This window comes from Rhinopithecus bieti, unplaced genomic scaffold (genome assembly GCF_001698545.2).
Source record: "Rhinopithecus bieti isolate Rb0 unplaced genomic scaffold, ASM169854v2 scaffold_39317, whole genome shotgun sequence".
NCBI lineage: Eukaryota > Metazoa > Chordata > Mammalia > Primates > Cercopithecidae > Rhinopithecus > Rhinopithecus bieti.
In genome coordinates, this window is record NW_016816467.1 from 310,296 (window position 1) to 328,264 (window position 17,969).

General features: G+C 44.3%; 1 protein-coding gene and 1 pseudogene across 1 annotated transcript in view; one reads left to right on the forward strand and one right to left on the reverse strand.

The window, feature by feature from the left end:
* Window positions 1-9,829: 9,829 nt before the first annotated feature.
* On the reverse strand, window positions 9,830-11,531 carry LOC108517108 (uncharacterized; annotated as a pseudogene).
* The window catches only part of GAB1 (GRB2 associated binding protein 1), a 136,351-nt gene continuing 129,870 nt past the window's right edge, over window positions 11,489-17,969 (forward strand). Inside the window, exon 1 of the mRNA XM_017854908.1 lies at window positions 11,489-11,601. Coding sequence (XP_017710397.1) covers window positions 11,530-11,601 — 72 coding nt within the window. The 5' untranslated portion in view covers window positions 11,489-11,529. The remainder of the gene's footprint in view (window positions 11,602-17,969) is intronic.

The window sequence follows — 17,969 nt, forward strand, 5'->3', positions numbered from 1 at the left end:
AAAAAAAAAAAAAAAAAAAAGAAACTGTCAAAATGTCTTCTATTTCACATTCTCAAAAACAGTGAGTTTTACTTGCTCAGTCTTCTCAGTAACACTTGATATGATCAATCTTTTAAAATTTTAGTCATTCTAATATGTGTACACATGTCAAATTATATCTGATTGTGATTTTAATTTGCATATTCTTATTGACTGGTGATTTTGAGCACATCTTTTGATATGCTTGCCATCTGCTTTTTTTTTTTGTTTGTTTGAGACAGGGTGTTGCTCTGTCACCCAGGCTACAGTGCAGTGGTATGATCATAGTTCACTACAGCTTCTAACTCCTGGGTTTAAGCAATCCTCCCACCTCAGCCTCCCGAGTAGCTGGGACTATAGTCACATGCCACCACACCTGTTTAATTTAAAAACTTTTTTTTGTAGAGGCAAGGTCTTACTATGTTGCTCAGGCTGGACTCACACTCTTGGACTCAAGCAATCCTCCCACCCCAGCCTCTCAAAGTGCTGGGATTACAGACGTAAGCCAACACACCCAGTTTGTATTTGTTGTTGTTGTTGCTTGTACAAATCTTCTACTCATTTTTAAGTTGGATTGTTTGTTGCTACGTTTTTGAGTTTTATAGTTCTTTTTTTTTTTTTTTTTTTTGAGATGGAGTTTTGCTCTTGTTGCCCAGGCTGGAGTGTAATGGCGTGATCTCGGCTCACTGCAATCTCCACCTCCCAGGTTCAAGCAATTCTCCTGCCTCAGCCTCCTGAGTAGCTGGGATTACAGGCATGAGCCACCATGTCTGGCTAATTTTGTATTTTTAGTAGAGACGGGGTTTCTCCATGTTAGTCAAGCTGGCCTCGAACTCCTGATTTCAAGTGATCCACCCTCTTTGGCCTCCCAAAAGTGCTGGGATTACAGGCATGAGCCACTGCGCCCGGCCTGAATTTGTATAGTTCTTTATATATTTTTGTAGTTTTAGTACAAAAAAATCCTCACTAAGGATCACACAGTGTTGAAATAGCTCCTCTTCTCCCTAGCCAGAGCAGAAAACACCATAATGCACAGAGCATTCATGAGTTCATTGAAGGATTTTGTCTCAGTAGTGGTAAAGTTAGCCCTAGATTAAATGATGCTGTGGTCCTGCCTAAGAAAACGTGAAAACGTAATAGCAACACCCTGTAAAATCATATTGTTTTCAAGTAACTACGTCCCAGAACAAAGCTCAATACATTTATAGAAAAACAAAAATATCCAACACCCAACAAGATAAAATGTAGAATGTGTGATATCCGATTAGAGATTAGCAAGAGTTAGGTAAATACGGCCCAAAATGAGTGGGGAAAAAAAATCAATCAGTTGAAGCCAATTTAGAAATTAGAAGCCAATTTAGAAATTACAGATGATGACATTAGTGGTCAAAAACATTAGAACAGTTATTATAGCTATATCCCATATGTTCAGAAAGCTAGAGGAATGACTTAGCATGGTAAGTAGAGACACGGAAGATATTATGAAGACCCAAATTAAATTTCTTTCTTTCTTTTTTTTTTTGGAGACAGAGTCTCGTTCTTGTCGCCCAGACCGTGTCATTGCACTCTTGTCGCCCAGAGTGCAGTGACATGGTCTTGGCTCACTGCAACTTCTGCCTCCTGAGTTCAAGCGATTCTCAGGCCTCAGCCTCCCAAGTATCTGGGATTATAGGCATGTGCCATCACGCCCAGCTAATTTTTGTATTTTTAGTAGAGACAGGGTTATACCACGTTGGCCAGGGTGATCTCAAACTCCTGACCTCAAGTGATCTGTCTGCCTCGGCCTCCCAAAGTGCTGGAATTAAAGGCATGAGCTACCATGTCTGGCTCATAATTTTGAGTTTAAAAGAAAATTGAGTTAAGTAAATATAAGTTTTAATTTAATGGAATATTTTTGCTGATGCAAAAGAGAAAAGAATAGTTTAAATTCAAGAAGTGTGAAAAGGCAATAACCAAATAAAATAGCTCTATTTCTATTTTATATATAGTGTTTTCATGTCACAATTACAAAGGGATTAGTTTATGTTTTAAATAAAACTCTCTTTTAGCCCATTTCATAACCTAAATTTGGAAAATTAAGTTTAGAGACAAAATTATGTAGCTTAGGCAGTGATTCCATAATGTGTTTACATTTATCATAATCTACCCTGTAATGATGGTAAATAAAATGTTGACGAAAAGAGTCAAATTCTGTAAAATGTTTGAAGAGACTTATTCTGAGCCAAGTATGAGTGACCATGGTCCGTGACACAGCCCACAGGAGTCCTGAGAACATGTGCCCAAGGGGGTCAGGGTACAGCTTGGTTTTATATATTTTAGGGAGGCATGAGACATCAATCAAATATGTTTAAGAAATACATTGGTTTTGTTCAGAAAGGTGGGACAACTCAAAGCTGGGGGCAGGTAAGAAGGGGTGCTTGCAGGCTATAGGTAAATTTAAGCATGTTCTGGTTGACAATTGGTTGAGTTTACCTGAAGACCTGGGATTAATGGAAAGGAATGTTCAGGTTAAGATAAAGGACTGTGGGGGCCAAGTTTTATTGTGCAGAGGAATCTCTCAGATAGCAGATTTCAGAGAGAGATATCAGGTTGTAAAATGTTTCTTTTTTCTTTTCTTTTTTTTTTTTTTTTGAGACAGAGTCTCACATTGTACCCCGGGCTGGAGTGAAGTGGCACAATCTCGGTTCACTGCAACCTCCACCTCCCAGGTTCAAGTGATTCTCCTGCCTCAGCCTCCCAAAGAGCTGGGATTGCAGGCGCCTGCCACCATGATCAGCTAATTATTTTTATTTTTAGTAGAGACGGGGTTTCACTATGTTGGCCAGGCTGGTCTTGAACACTTGACCTCGTGATCCACCCTCCTCAGCCTCCCAAAGTGCTGGGATTACAGGCGTGAGCCACCGTGCCCGGCAGTAAAATGTTTCTCATGGGACCTAAAAGGGTGCCTGGCTCTTAGTTGATTATCTCGTAGATCTGGAAAGAAAGGAAGGAAAACAAAGGGGGAAAGGAATTCTCTATAGAATGTGGATGTTGCCGACTAGAGACTTTGCAAGGCAATTTTGAGGAATGGCAAGGAAATATATTTTGGAGGTTAAATATTTTTTTCCTTGTCTCATAATGTTATCCCAGAGTCAGACTGAAAAGTAAGTCACAATATATAGGGTCAAATAAAACCTGCCTGATGCGATTTGATGGTTTGTAGGGCATAACTCCCTAGACTCTTTAGGTAGGAATTTGGGCAAGATAAAAAATCAGAGCTTAGTCCTCAAAAATATCTTAAAAATAAGCAATATTTTGTTCCTTTGCAAAGGACCATTTTCACATTATAACAATATAAATCTTATTGCAAGGATATTTTCATTTTGAGACTCAAACACAACTTCCTTATAAATGATTAAATGTGTAAATATTTCAAATTCTAAAGTGTAGGTGGGACCTTTGAGAGATAATTATTAGGTGAGTGCAAAAGTAATTGTGGTTTTTGCACTGTTGGAATTTGCCATTTGATATTGAAATACATTCTTAAATAAATGTGGTTATGTTATACATCATTTTAACGGGCACTTCTCACTTCATTTATTTATTTATTTTTTGCTAATTACTTATTACTTGCTGTTTATTTTATGTTTGTTTTAGACTATGAAAATGTCAGACAAAAAGCAAATTTAAGTGATTTTCTTATTTGAGTTCAAAATGGGTCATAAAGCAGTGGAGACAACTTGCACCATCAAAGCATTTGGCCCAGGAGCTGCTAACGAAGGTACAGTGCAGTGGGGGTTCAAGAAGTTTTGCAAAGGAGATGAGAGCCTTGAAGGTGGAGAGTGTAGTGGCTGGCCATCGGAAGTAGACAATGACCAATTGAGAGCAATCATTGAAGCTGATCCTCTTACAACTACATAAGAAGTTGCCGAAGAGCTCAACATTGAGCCTTCTATGGTCGTTCAGCATTTGAAGCAAATTGAAAAGGTGAAAAAGCTCAATAAGTGGTTGCCTCATAAGCTGACTGAAAATGAAAAAATATCATCGTTTTGAAGTGTCATCCTCTCTTATCCTATGCAACAACGAAGCATTTCTCAATTGGATTGTGATGTGCGACAAAAAGTGGATTGAATACGACAACCATTTGACAAGCAGCTCAGTGGTTGGACTGAGAAGCTCCAAAGCACTTCCCAAAGCCACACCTGCACCAAAAAAATGCCATGGATACTGTTTGGTGGTCTGCTGCCAGTCCACTACAGCTTTCTGAATCCCGGCAAAACAATTACATCTGAGAAGTATGCTCAGCAAATGGATGAGATGAACTGAAAACTGCAATGACTGCAGTCGGCATTGGTCAACAGAAAGGACCCATTTCTTCTCCACAACAATGCCTGACCCTACGTCAAACAGCCAACGCTTCAAAAGTTGAACGAATTGGACTACGAAGTTTTGCCTTATCCACCATATTTACCTGACCTCTTGCCAACTGACTACTGGCGAGTGTCTTCAAGTATCTCGACAACTTCTTGCAGGTAAAATGCTTCCACACCAGCAGGAGACAGAAAATGCTTTCCAAGAGTTCGTCAAATCCTGAAGCACGAATTTTTATGCTACAGGAATAAACAAACTCATTTCTTGTTGACAAAAATGTGTCGTTATGATTCCTATTTTGATTAATGAAGATGTGTTGGAGACTAGTTATGATGATTTAAAATTCGCAGTCCAAAACCCTAATTATTTTTGCACCAACCAAATAGGTTATAAGAGCTCTGCCCTTATAAATGGGACTGGTGCCCTTATACAAAAGACCTAGGGCAGCCTGTTTGTGTCTCTTGCCGTATGAGGACACAGCAAGAAGGCACGATCTGTGAGGAACAGGCCCTTACTAAACACTGAATCTGCTGGTACCTTGATGGTGGACTTACCAGCATCCAGAATTATAAGCAATAAATGTTTATTGTTTATCTATTACCCAGTCTAAGGTATTTTGTTACAGCAGCTTGAACAGTCTAGGTCACTCGGTGGCAGAGACATCCATAAAGCTAGTGAAGCTTCAGCTCAGGGCCCTGTCATTGCACAGGCCTCTCATGAGAGTGGGGAGCTTCTGGGAGAAGTGGAGTGTCCTAGTGGGGAGAGGATGTCAAGCTGTACTCAGGAAGCATATGTATGTAAAGATTCTGGTAAATTACCTATAAATCTTAGAAGAAGGACATCTGCATCTCCACGGCTTCAGGAATTTGTTGGTGATTTATTTCCTCATTCTAAATACATATTTATCATAATTTCGTATTTGTAATTGCATTTTTTTTCTTTAAAAAGACTCCCAAACTATATAAACTTCTGGTCCCAGGACATGAAGATTTGCCCCTGCAGAATAATTGTGTATCTATCTGAGGTCACTGAACATGAATTTACAGTGATGCCACTCATCCTGTTCTGTGACTTGTTCCAACAGCACTTGGCTGGTTGGGTGCAGAAGAAAGTACAGTCAAGCTGGGCATGGTGGCTTATGTCTGTAATCCCAGCACTTTGGGAGGCCAAGGCGAGTGAATCACCTGAGGCCAGGAGTTTGAGACCAGACTAGCCAACATGGCAAAATCCTGTCTCTGTCAAAAAAAAATACAAAAATTAGTTGAGCATGGTGGTGTGCAACTGCAGTCCCAGCTACTGGGTGGGCTGAGGTGGGAGAATCACTTGAACCTGGGAAGCAGAGGTTGCAGCGAGCTGAGATAGCACCACTGCACTCCAGCCTAGGTGACAGCGTGAGACCCCACCTCTAAAAAGGAAAAAAAAAAAAAAAAAAAAGGACAGTCAGGTTTGTCCAGAGTTGGGGTTTTGTGAGATAGGAATGTTTACGGAAAATGTGGACCACAGAATTTAAGCTGGATAAGGGGAAGGGAGTGAAGAAAGGAGACGTCTGATAGATCACGGGAAAGCACAAGTCTTAATAGACTAGAAAAGCTGTTGAGAAGAAGGAATGATTACATAGGGAGATATTGACAAATCAAGTTGAAAGATGTATAGCTAAAGTGTGGGATGCTGGAAGGGAATAACAAAATGCACACAAGTGATTGCTTGAGGTAATTTGGATAGATTTTCTTTTCTTTTCTTTCTTTTTTTTTTTTTTTGAGACAGAGTTTCACCTTGTTTGGGTTGGAGTGCAATGGTGTGCGATATCGGCTCCGCACCGCAACCTCCGTCTCCTGGGTTTGAGCGATTCTCCAGCTTCAGCCTCTGGAGTAGCTGGGATTACAGACATGTGCTACCATGCCCAGCTAATTTTGTATTTTCAGTAGATACTGGGTTTCTCCATGTTGGTCAGGCTGGTCTCGAACTCCCAACCCGACGTGATCTCCCCTCCTCGGCCTCCCAAAGTGCTGGGATTACAGGTGTGAGCCACCTCGCCCTGCCTGATTTGGATAGATTTGAATGTCACAGGAGATGAAATGGTCATTTGCTTTAAAAAAATGTCTAAATCTGAAGATGATCTCCAAGGACCTGCATAATCTGTCCCTTGCCTGCCTCTGTACCTCAGCCAGTGCCAATATCTCTGTCATTCACCTCACTGCTGCCTTCATTCAGTTTATTAAATGCTCCTTCCAGCCTGAAGACCTGCACACCTAGCACCTTCTCTTTTGTCTGGAATACTCTCCCTTACTATGTCCACCAGGCCAACTTCTTCTTATCCTGAGGATCTCAACTTAAAGTCTTTTCCTGGCAGGCGCTGTGGCTCTTGCCTGTAATCCCAGCACTTTGGGAGGCCAAGGCGGGTGGATCACCTGAGGTCCGAAGTTCAAGACCAGCCTGGCCAATATGGTGAAACCCCACCTCTACTAAAAATACAAAAATTAGCCGGGCGTGGTGGCATTCGCCTGTAATCCCAGCTACTTGGGAGACTGAGACAGGAGAATAGCTTGAACCCAGGAGGTGGAGGTTGCAGTGAGCCAAGATTGTGCCACTGCACTCCAGGCTGAGAGACAGAGTGAGAACGTGTCTCAAAAAAAAAAAAAAAAAAAAAAAAAAAAAAGTCTTTTCCTCAGGAAAGTCCTTCCCAACCTACCACCCTACTCCTGGCGGATACATCCACTATTATATGCCCAAACAATACTATATTTTCTTCCATAGAATTTAGCACCTGTATTGCAGAAATGATGGGGTTAATTATCCACAAAAGCTTTTCTCTAGGAAAGAGGAGTGTAGGGACAGGTCTGGCTTTTCTCCCTACTGTATCCTGGGTCCTCAGGGACTGGCATATAATAGGCATCCCATAAATATTTGTTGTAGGAATAAAATTTAAGATACATATAATAACTTTTTCCAGCATGCCTTTTAAGTTATAAAGATGTCAAACATGATTTAACAAATAATCTAAACATGACATATAAAAATACAGCAAATTTCATTTCTAAAATATATACATGGAGACATATCTATCTTCAACCTCTCTTCAACCCAGATTTAATTTCCAGAAATACAAGCCTAAAACAACTCAGTAGAAGATAGGAAAAACACTTAAAGATTTCTTACATAGGAATGAGGTAACTGAATGCCTTATTTGAAATAAAGAAAAAGTTATTGGAAATTCCCAAAGCTAAATAATACAAGATATATTACAATTTTCCATTTACAAAGGACTTTATAACACGAGTGTAGGAAGTGGTCAGTTCGCTAAAGCCAATAGTTAGCTATTCAACAATACTAGTCTTACTAATGCTAATTATAAATACTTTTGGCTTAATGTAGATACACGCTGCCTATGGGAGAAGTGGAAAACAAATTTGATGGTTTATTTTCATTTGGAAAATTTGTGGCACGATTTATGTTCACATACTTAAAAGAAGTGCTTTGGTTTATTAGCTGCCATAAAATTACACTTGCTTATGTTTCAGAAAGAATATTAAGAAACACAGCAACAAACAGCAAAAATCCTACAATATCTAATATGTGCCTGATATTTAAAACTACCACTTCTTTTTTCTTTTCTTTTTTTTTTTTCTTTTTTTCGAGACAGACTCTTACTCAGTCACCCAGGCTGGAGTGCAGTGGCCCTATGTCGGCTCTCTGCAACCTCCCTGTCCGGGGTTCAGGTGATTCTTGTAGCTCAGCCTTCTGAGTAGCTGGGACTACAGGCACGCACCACCACACCTGGCTAATTTCTGTGTTTTTAGTAGAGACTGGGTTTTCACCACGTTGGCCAGGATGATCTCGATCTCCTGGCCTCAGGTGACCTGCTCACCTAGACCTCCTAAAGTGCTGGGATTACAAGTGCAAGCCATCACGCCCAACCAACACTACCATTTTCCGTTTTTTTTTTTGTTTGTTTGTTTATTAGAGACAGAGTCTCTGTTACCCAAGTTGAAGTGCAGTGGCCCTATGTCGGCTCTCTGCAACCTCCCTGTCCTGGGTTCAAGCGATCCTCCTGCCTCAGCCTCCCGAGTAGCTGGGACTACAGGCACGTGCCATCACACCCAGCTAATTTTTGTGTTTTTAGTAGAGACTGGGTTTCACCACGTTGGCCAAGATGGGTCTCGAACTCCTGAACTCTAGTGACCTGCTCACTTAGACCTCCCAAAGTGCTGGGAATACAAGCGCGAACCATCGCACTGGACCAACCGAGCAACACTACCATTTCTTTCTTTCTTTCTTTCTTTTTTTTTTTTTTTAGAGATGGAGTCTCGCCCTGTCGCCCAAGCTGAAGTGCAGTGGCGCGATCTCGGCTCACTGCAACCTCCGCCTCCCTGGTCAAGCGATTCTGCTGCTTCAGCCTCCCGAGTAGCTGGGACTACAGGCGCACGCCGCCATGGCTAATTTTTTGTATTTTAGTAGAGATAGGTTTTCACCGAGTTGCCCAGGCTGGTCTCAAACTCCTGAGCTCAGGCAATCCACCCACCTAGGCTTCCCAAAGTGTTAGGATTACAGACGTGAGCCACCGCCGGCCAACACTACCATTTCTATTCATTAAACTTCTGCAAAATCGGTGTTACAATTCCCATTTCACATATCAGGAAACTGAGACTCAGAGACATTGTGTAGCTTACCCAAGGTCACGACTACTCACTTGATGACCTGAAAAGTGCATCCAGATCTGCAAGAAGTTCAGCCCTTGTGATACTGTTAAGTACGTGCCAAAAGATGAAGGTCTCTAAATCCCAATGGGAATCAGCCTTTCTCAGATTTTTTTTTTTGAGACTGAGTCTCAATCTGTAGTTTTGTTGACGCTTTATTTGCTTACTACCCTATGCCACCACCTCCATATATGCAGGGACCTTTGTCTTGTCACTACTCCGGCACCTCATTTCTTATTGCAATCATCTAACATTTTCAAACTCAGAGGAGCTTCAGAATATGAATGTTGTGTTAATAAGAAAATGACTGAAGTTATGTCTTTCCAGAATGCTCATTTATCTCCTCATACTTTTAGCACTTTTATCTGATTATATTATCTGCTGAAATTTGCTTTGGGGCTTTTTCACAAATAAATTGGAGATGTTTCTATTACAGAATCATGTTAAAACTCAGGACCAGGTATAATAATTGTGTAACACACAAGTAGGCAAATAGAACTAGGGGACCCAGTAAATTTCTTTCTCTCTCTCTATTTTTAAACGGAGTTTTGCTCTTGTTACCCAGACTGGAGCGCAGAGGCGCGATCCCGGCTCACCGCAATTTCCGCCTCCTGGGTACAAGCGATTTTCCTGCCTCAGCATCCCGAGTAGCTGGGATTATGGGCGCGCGCCACCACGCCAGGCTAATTTTTGTATTTTCAGTAGAGACGGTGTTTCTCCATGTTGGTCAGGCTGGTCTTGAACTCCCGACCTCAGTTGATCCGCCCGCCTCGGCCTCCCAAAGTGCTGGGATTACAGCGTGAGCCACCGCGCCCGACCGAGTTTCCCTCTTTTAGTCCAGCATCCCAACAGTAGATTTCAAACAAATACAAAGTTAAGTGGAATAGACAACAAATGGAAGGAGTGTGAGACTTCAAAATGTCCCAGAGATAGGACCCAATCAAATCCTTGGCCCCGCCAAGCGCCCCCATCACTCTGGCAGAACAGCTCCAGAGACCAGCCCAGACCAGCCCAGGGTTCCCATCTGTCCTCCCCTCCAAGCTGGTAGCGCCCGCGCCCTCTTGTTCTGTCCTTTAATCTCGCGTGGCGGGGACCGGCAGGATGGTGGTCTCCCGGCGGTTTTGTTTTTCAGGCTCTCAAGTAAAGAAAACCCCCGAAACTCCTGATCTCGGGCACAGCACAAGCTCCGAACTGACACCGGGCTGAGTCAAGATGGCAAGCCCCGGACTGAACATTCAACGTCCCTCGGTACTCCCCGCGCCCGAGCCCCGGTGCCTCCGCCCTAGCCGAGGCCTCTGCGGTCTTCCCGGGCGAGGAGCGGACTGGGGGCCGCCGGACGGCGGAGGACCCTGCTCCTGCTTTCCGAACTACAGATCCCAGGGTGCCTCTCGGACTCGCGCTCCCTCCCTCCCTTGCTCCCTCCCTTCGTCCGTCTCCTCCCCCAGCCCTTGTTGTTTTGGCTGGAAGCGCTCCGGCTGAGTTTCAGAGAAAGTCTGGGCAGAAACCGGAGCCGGGCCTGAACGTGGGAAGGGGAGGAGGAAAGGGAGGAAGAGGGATCCCGGAGGCCGGGAGAGGGAGGGATCGGGATCTGGATCTGGAGCCGAGCCGCTCAGAACCTGCCGCGCGCCCCGCGGTGGGGGAGGCGGCGGGGGAGGAGCGCGAGAGGACGGGACAGCGAGATCCCTCCCAGGAGCCAAGTCGCCAAGCGCCTCGTTCCTCCGCCGCTCCCCGCCCTCTTCGGCGGCAACCAGAGCGGACCCACCCTCCAGCTTGACCTGCGACCTCCCTGCGCCCGCCGCTCAGAGACGCCCCTCGCTTCGCCGCCAACCCTGCGGCTCCGTCTGTGACCCGGGACCAGCCCCGCGCCCGCTGCCCGTAGGCGGCTCGCGGCTTCCCCTTTCCTCGGCGTTCCCCGAGTGCCGCGAAGTGACCCACCCTCCCCCGAGGAGAGGGAAGGAGGATCGCTCCGGGCGCACCGAAACCGAAGGCGGGCGGGCGAGAGAGAGTGGGCACCGCGCGGGGCATTGTGTGTGTGTGTATGTGTGCGTGTGTGTGCGTGAGCAGCACTGTGTCTCCTTCGGAAAGCGCTCTGGGGAGGTCTTGTCCCTAGGGGGCGGAGCGCCAGGGACCGAGGCTCCGGCTCCGAGTCGGGGCAGAGTCCCGCTGAGTCCGAGCGCTGCTGAGGCAGCTGGCGAGACAGCACGTCTGGAAGCGAGGCGGGCGCACTGAAAGGAGGCCGGCGAGCCCGCTGCCCCGGCTCGCGTTCTGTTCAGGTTCGTGGGCCTGCAGAGGAGAGACTCGAACTCGTGGAACCCACGCACCGTGGAGCCTGTCCGCCCAGTCCGTCCGGGGTGCGCGACAAGGAGAGCTAGGTTTTTGCCGCTGCGCGCTGGACAGGCGTCGGCTGTGTCGGGAGCGCGCCCGCCGCCCCTCAGCTGCCCGGCCCGGAGCCCTAGACGCGCGCACCATGAGCGGTGGTGAAGTGGTCTGCTCCGGATGGCTCCGCAAGTCCCCCCCGGAGAAAAAGTTGAAGCGTTATGTAAGTACAGCTGTGGGCACCACTCCGCGGGCCTCGGCGTCCACACCCCTCCCCAGTCGGCTCGCCGGCGGCTGCAGCTGGCAGAGCGCGGGGTTGGTTCTTAAACGAATGCCGGTCTCTTTCCCCTTGGCCCCTACCCCTGGCGGGCTCGGGACCGGGTGCCTTGCACTCCCTCACCCCCAGGCATCCACTTGGCCAGACAACTTTCTTCCTCCAGGTTCCAGACAGCCTGCTTTACGGACCTGCTCGCCCCATAAAAGGGCCTAGACTTCCAGCTAAACTGCTGCGTGCTTTTCTTCTTCCTTAGGAAGGATGGGGTGCGATGGAGAGAGGAGCCTTCTTCCTGCTTTATCCCTGCATCTGATTGTTGGGCTGATGGGTGCTAAAGTTCCCGCATCGGGAAAACCGCCGAGGTTTTAGGGCTCACTAGCCCTTTCTTTTTGGTGGGCGCTCCTCTCCTCCGCCCCTCGAGATGGGTTGCGGGAAGCGGGCTGTGGACCTGAGGAGTTGGTAGTAGAGACAAGCATATCGAATGCGCGCAAAGGGGAAAGAAAGAAAAGTTATTACGCGCCCTGCCGTTTGCTTAGCAGGGTTCACATTTTCGCGGTTTTGAATTGAGGGACTTTGGAGTTTGGCCCGGGAGCCTTGGCGGTTTGCTGCGAGAGGAGGGCGCTGGGGGGAGCCTAGTGGCTGGTGTTTGGGCGCCTTGGATGTGCTGTCAAACTCGGCAGGAGGGGACAGCTGAAGCCAGAAGGGATTTCAGTTGCGGTCCTTTCCCAGGGAACCAGAGTGACTTTAATGGTGTTTGTGTAATTGATACAAGATGCTATGTGTTAAACCGTTTTAGCTGTTACGAAAAATATTCCTTGAAAGTATCAACCTTGCTTTAGTGGAAACCTGTGTCCTCTTCAGAGGTCTGGGATCTTATTCTTCCTCCCCATTGGTGGTTTTGTTACTGCCTCCTTGCAAAGGAAAGAAATCACACTTTTGTCCTGACACCTGGACGAAATATTTTTCTAGTAAAATGTGTTTCCAAAAACAAATTTTATGCCCGTTTAAATATATAAATTTAATGCCTGTACTAATGGAACCCGTTTGTCGTTGAAGAATATCTACACCCAGTATTAGAGCTCAGGTTAATCCTATTAGTCACTGTTTGCTTGTATAGAACAGAGTGAAGTATTTAACTTCACTGACAACTCACCAGTGAATTTCTGATTTATTTTCTGCCAGAATTTATTATAGACAAGTAATTTTATTGAAGGACTCGATGCCACAAATCATAAGAAAGCTCTCCAGAGATGTGTAATACCTCCAAATCCTGTCCATCTATCAGTTTTCCTGAATATCCTAGTAAAAATGCTAACTTTATTCCAAAAATATGAGGGAGGCAGTGTTTTTTTTTCCAGCTGTTCTAAAGGGAAAGGGGTGTGTGTGTGTGTGTGTGTGTGTGTGTGTGACAGAAGGAAGGGAGGAAGGGGTAGGGAGATATATATATTTGTTTTGAGAAGGCCCAATTTAGGAAAGACAGATTCTTGGAGGAACTAAAGAATAGGACATTTGCTGAACGAGAAAGTGATAATATAGGTTTAATTCATTCTTTCACATGGTTCATTCATGACTAACTCAAAAGACGCCAGGCACTGTATTAGACACCAACCATAAGGTCAGAAAATACAGTAGGAAAAAAGCCCTGCCTCTTGGGCTTAGAATTCAGTTGAACTATTAACCAGGAAAAAAATCAGCCAAAAAGATTATGTCTTAACAAGAAAAACAAACAAAAAGGAAGGTATAATTTGATCATTACAACTGTTTTCTGAGGTAGATGTCATCTCTATTTTACAGAAAACAGTCCTGCATTTGATCCCAGATCTGCCTGATTGATTCGACTGTAAAAGGTTAATGACTCTCACCTCGTTCATTTCAAATGTGGAGCTTAGACTAGGTTATCTCTAAAGGTCCTTCAGGCTCACACCTGTAATCCCAGCACTTTGGGAGGCCGAGGCCGGTGGATCACCTGAGGTAAGAAGACCAGCCTGGCCAACATGGCGAAACCCTGTCTCTACTAAAAATACAAAAAATAGCCAGGCGTGGTGGTGTGCGCCTGTAATCCCAGCTACTGAGGAGACTGAGGCAGGAGAAATGCTTGAATCCGGGAGGTGGAGGTTGCAGTGAGCAGAGTTTGTGCCACTGCACTGCAGCCTGGATGACAGGGTGAGACTCCATCTCAAAAACAGCAACAACAAAATAAAGTTCCTTTCAGATTTTAACTTTTCCTGACTCTGAGTATTAGTTGAGAATACAAGAATGAGGTGGGCTATGGATCAGGTGCACAATGCTAAGGAAACGTTAAGACCTGGTCTTTTCCTTTAAGTAGCTCTTTGAGTCTTTAGGACCATGAGACAAGCATATGTGAAAAAGGCAACAATGCAAAGTGGTATATGACTGTGTGTCTAAGTTGAGCGGTATGGATATTTTCTGGCTGTTCTGAGGAACAAGTTCAATGTAGACTGAAACTATGGGAACATTTGAGAGAGACAGTGGGCTGCCTACATTGTGTTTTCCACAGGAGGATGAATATGCCTAACAGCTTGGGATAAACTAGGATTTTCTTTGCCTAGTGTAGCACTGGTGTTTTCTTTACCCATGAATAAAGTAGATGGAGATAGTCTGAGAAGACAGTGGACAGGGTGGCTGTCAGAATAGAGGAAACCAGCATGGAGTATAATGAGTTAAATAAGGCTTATTTAACTGTTAGGTTAAATAAGGCTTTTATTTTAGCTGTCAGTTTGGTGGCCCAGAAGATTTTGACATTCCCAGATTATTGATCTTTTGGCATTGGTGTCCAGTGTAGGTGGTTTTTGCTAAAGTAGCTTTGACCATCAAAGATATAGGCATGTATACATGCATTTCCTATGCTTATTTTTTTCATGTAGAATGTTTATTTTCTGGATAAAGTAAACATTGTTGGCCACCCAGTAGGCAAAATGTTTCTGGATAATGATTTGTAATGAATGGATTCGCTACGAAAAGGTATCTTGAATTCTTGGTACTATAATTATTAAATGAGACTTCAGGGAGTTTGAGCATCATGATTCTGTTTGGAATATTTGGCCCATGGGACTTTGACAATTATCTCACTGTTTACAGCATTTATGGTAGTCTGAACACTGATTAAGATGATTCATAAGGGCTTTTAAGTGACAAAAAAATTTTTTTTTTTAATTAATTTTTTTTTTTGAGATGGAGTCTTGCTCTGTCACCCAGGCTGGAGTGCAGTGACACGATCTTGGCTCACTGCAACCTCCACCTCCCAGATTCAAACAGTTCTCCTGCCTCAGCCTCCCCAGCAGCTGGGATTACAGGCATGTACCACCACGCCCACCTAATGTTTGTATGTTTAGTAGAGATGGGATTTCGCCACGCTAGCCAGGCTGGTCTCAAACTCCTGACCTCAGGTGATCCACCCGCCTCAGCCTCCCAAAGTGCTGTGAGTACAGGCATGAACCACCACACCTGGCCTTAAATTGTTTTAATTTTATATTTAAAGCCATCTCATATATGGCCCCCAATGTATTCCATTTACAACTCCGTTTTATGTTTACTGTTTCATAGTCAACTCAAGCAGGATTGGTTTTTTACACACTAGTGTGTTAGTCTGATGTGTAAGCTTTTCTTGAATTTTCTAAAGAGTGACACAAAAGAAAATGAAAGTCAGGAGTAGTCAGCAGATTCCCCAGCTTTTCCTTCTCTTTTTAATTTTTTCTATATTCACAAAAGGGTTCTTTCTTCTTCTATGTGTTTCATTCTCCTGGAATTTTTTAAAATCTACTTAAAATGTAGGTGAAAATTTTTAATGCTTATTTTCAGGGTTGCTACTGTGGTGTTGCAGTTTTCATCCTGTGTTATATATTAAACAGCTGCTTTTTTACTTTGTTAAGGATCTGATGGAATCATAAACAGATTACTGTCACTAGGGTTACAGAAAACAAGTAAAGTCTTGGTAGTATGCACTCAACAATGGTGCTCAGATTTTTAAAGAATTATTTAAAGAAATAATGGTGGAATTTTCATCAGAACCTGAAATTTTAGCTGAAACAAGATGCAAGTCTGTAAACAAAGTATTGTTTCAAGACAGCTGGCTACCGCAGCTAGCTCTACAGGAGGAGCTTCCTTGCCTGAAGCCTGAACGCTAAGTTTGGGCTCCTCCATAGCCCAGCTGTCAGCATTGGGCAGGTGCACAATCTCAGCAGGAGAACCTGCTTCTGAGGCCAGAGCAAGGTGGCCTATTAGCTCACAGTCAGCCTGGGAGCAAGGCCCCAGCCAGTTCTTAGGTGGGTAATCTGTACCCAGCGTGGGCTCTCCGTCTGCTCTGCAGCTGTCAATTAACAGGACAACTCTTGTCTGGACTTCGAAAACACACCCCTGGTTCTGGAAATGGGCCTAGAAACAGAAATAGCCTCTCCTACTGGGTGGGCACCTGACATCTGACATGGAGGAGGGGGGCATGGGCAGGCCAAGTGTCAGCATCTCCTTGGTTCAAGGACAACCCAGGACCTGTGCTAAGCATGAAAGCCCTGCTCTGTAGTGTCACTACAACAAAGAGGACTGTCATGTCTAGAAGCTCTTCCTACACCTTTTTGGCAATTACCACTAGCAATCAATGGATTCTGATGTTTCGGCTTACAGTGACTGAATAAGCATAATTATTCTATTGAAGGAAATTTGTTCTTGCCATCCTCATGTTAGTAAACATAATTCAGATTCCCGGTGTTTTTACCTTTTAAAGTGTAGCAAGAACATTTTTTCTATTAACAGACATCATCAACTTGCAATTACATTAAGCCTTTACGATAGTTAGTGATAGTTCATTTGTTGTGCCTGGGCTTAATGATAAGTGCAAAACTCTCCATGTGAAACTTGCTGAATCTCTAAATCTGACTGCTACCTTTTGAGATTCCAAATTGCTGTTAGGAAGGTGCATTAGTTTGGAGGGTAGAGAATTTTGCTGGCTCTTTAAAAATTTTTTTTAAGAGATCATCTTGGAACAAGATGGCAAGAGTTATAGTTGGATAATCTGTTTGACAAGTGACTGGTTATTTCAGTGTATTTTGCTATAATCTGCTTAAAAATGTAAGGAGTAAAACACAGCATTTTTTGAGAGTAAGTAAAATTACATATTTTGGACTTAACATAAAAATATGCAGATAAGCTATTGATAATTTGCAGACTGAGAAAGTTTCAGAGGTGACAGATTCTTTTTTTTTTTTTTTTGAAACGGAGTTTCGCTCTTGTCCAGGCTGGAGTGCAATGGCATGATCTTGGCTCATGGCTTACTGCAACCTCTGTCTCCCGGATTCAACTGATTCTCCTGCCTCAATCTCCCAAGTAGCTGGGATTACAGGCTCCCACCACCACGCCCGGCTAATTTTCTTTTTGTATTTTCAGTAGAGATGGGGTTTCACCATGTTGGCCAGACTGGTCTCGAACTCCTGACCTCAGGTGATCCGCCCGCCTTGGCCTCCCATAGTGCTGGGATTACAGGCGTGAGCCACCGTGCCTGGCCAGAGGTGATAGATTGAAAACATGTATTAGGTACTCAGCACTCCTAATTTTCTTACAGATACTGACAGCCAGAGGAGCATTGTAGTAGGTGGGCTACTACTTTACTTCTGAAGAATTTTGTTTTAAAATGTAATTTGATGCAACCACTGATGCTTTTACTGGGGATGTTTTGCTATAGTGGAAGGAAACTCAAACTGAGTGTCAGGACCCCAATTCTACTTGGCTTTGCCACTACTCACCCACAGGAGCATTTGACCATTCTGATCCTCAGTTTCCTTATCTGTAAAATGGGTGAGGGAAGAGCTATAGATCTTCAGCAGAAACTCTGTTGCAGTTTAGCATTCCTCTTAGACATTTTCTTGGGTGGAAGGGACAAATGGGGAGCTCTTCAATAAGCTACAACATAAATTTTTGGGGGACATCATCCTTTTGGGGAAATCTTTATTATTTATCATAAATAGTTTAGTGACTGCTTAAGCAGTATTCTTTGGGGACTCTTGGTTTTTAACTAAAGGCAGACCTGTGTGCAGGGCCTTTGGCTGCTGTGCTCCTGGGCTGGGTTCTGTGTCTTGAGCCCCTGTTGCAATGCCTGGCTCAGAGTCGGAGCTCAACAGATGCCTGTTGACTGAATAATAAACAAGTATCGCAGGAGCTTTTGTTATGTGCCATGTGTGGAATGCAAGGAAGGAAAGGCCCACTCCCTGCCCTTAAGGAGTTTCTAATCTGTTTGTGAAGACAAGCTGTCAATCATTTTATAGGAGATATGTTATACGGCCATATATGATTAGTTGCCAGATGAAGTA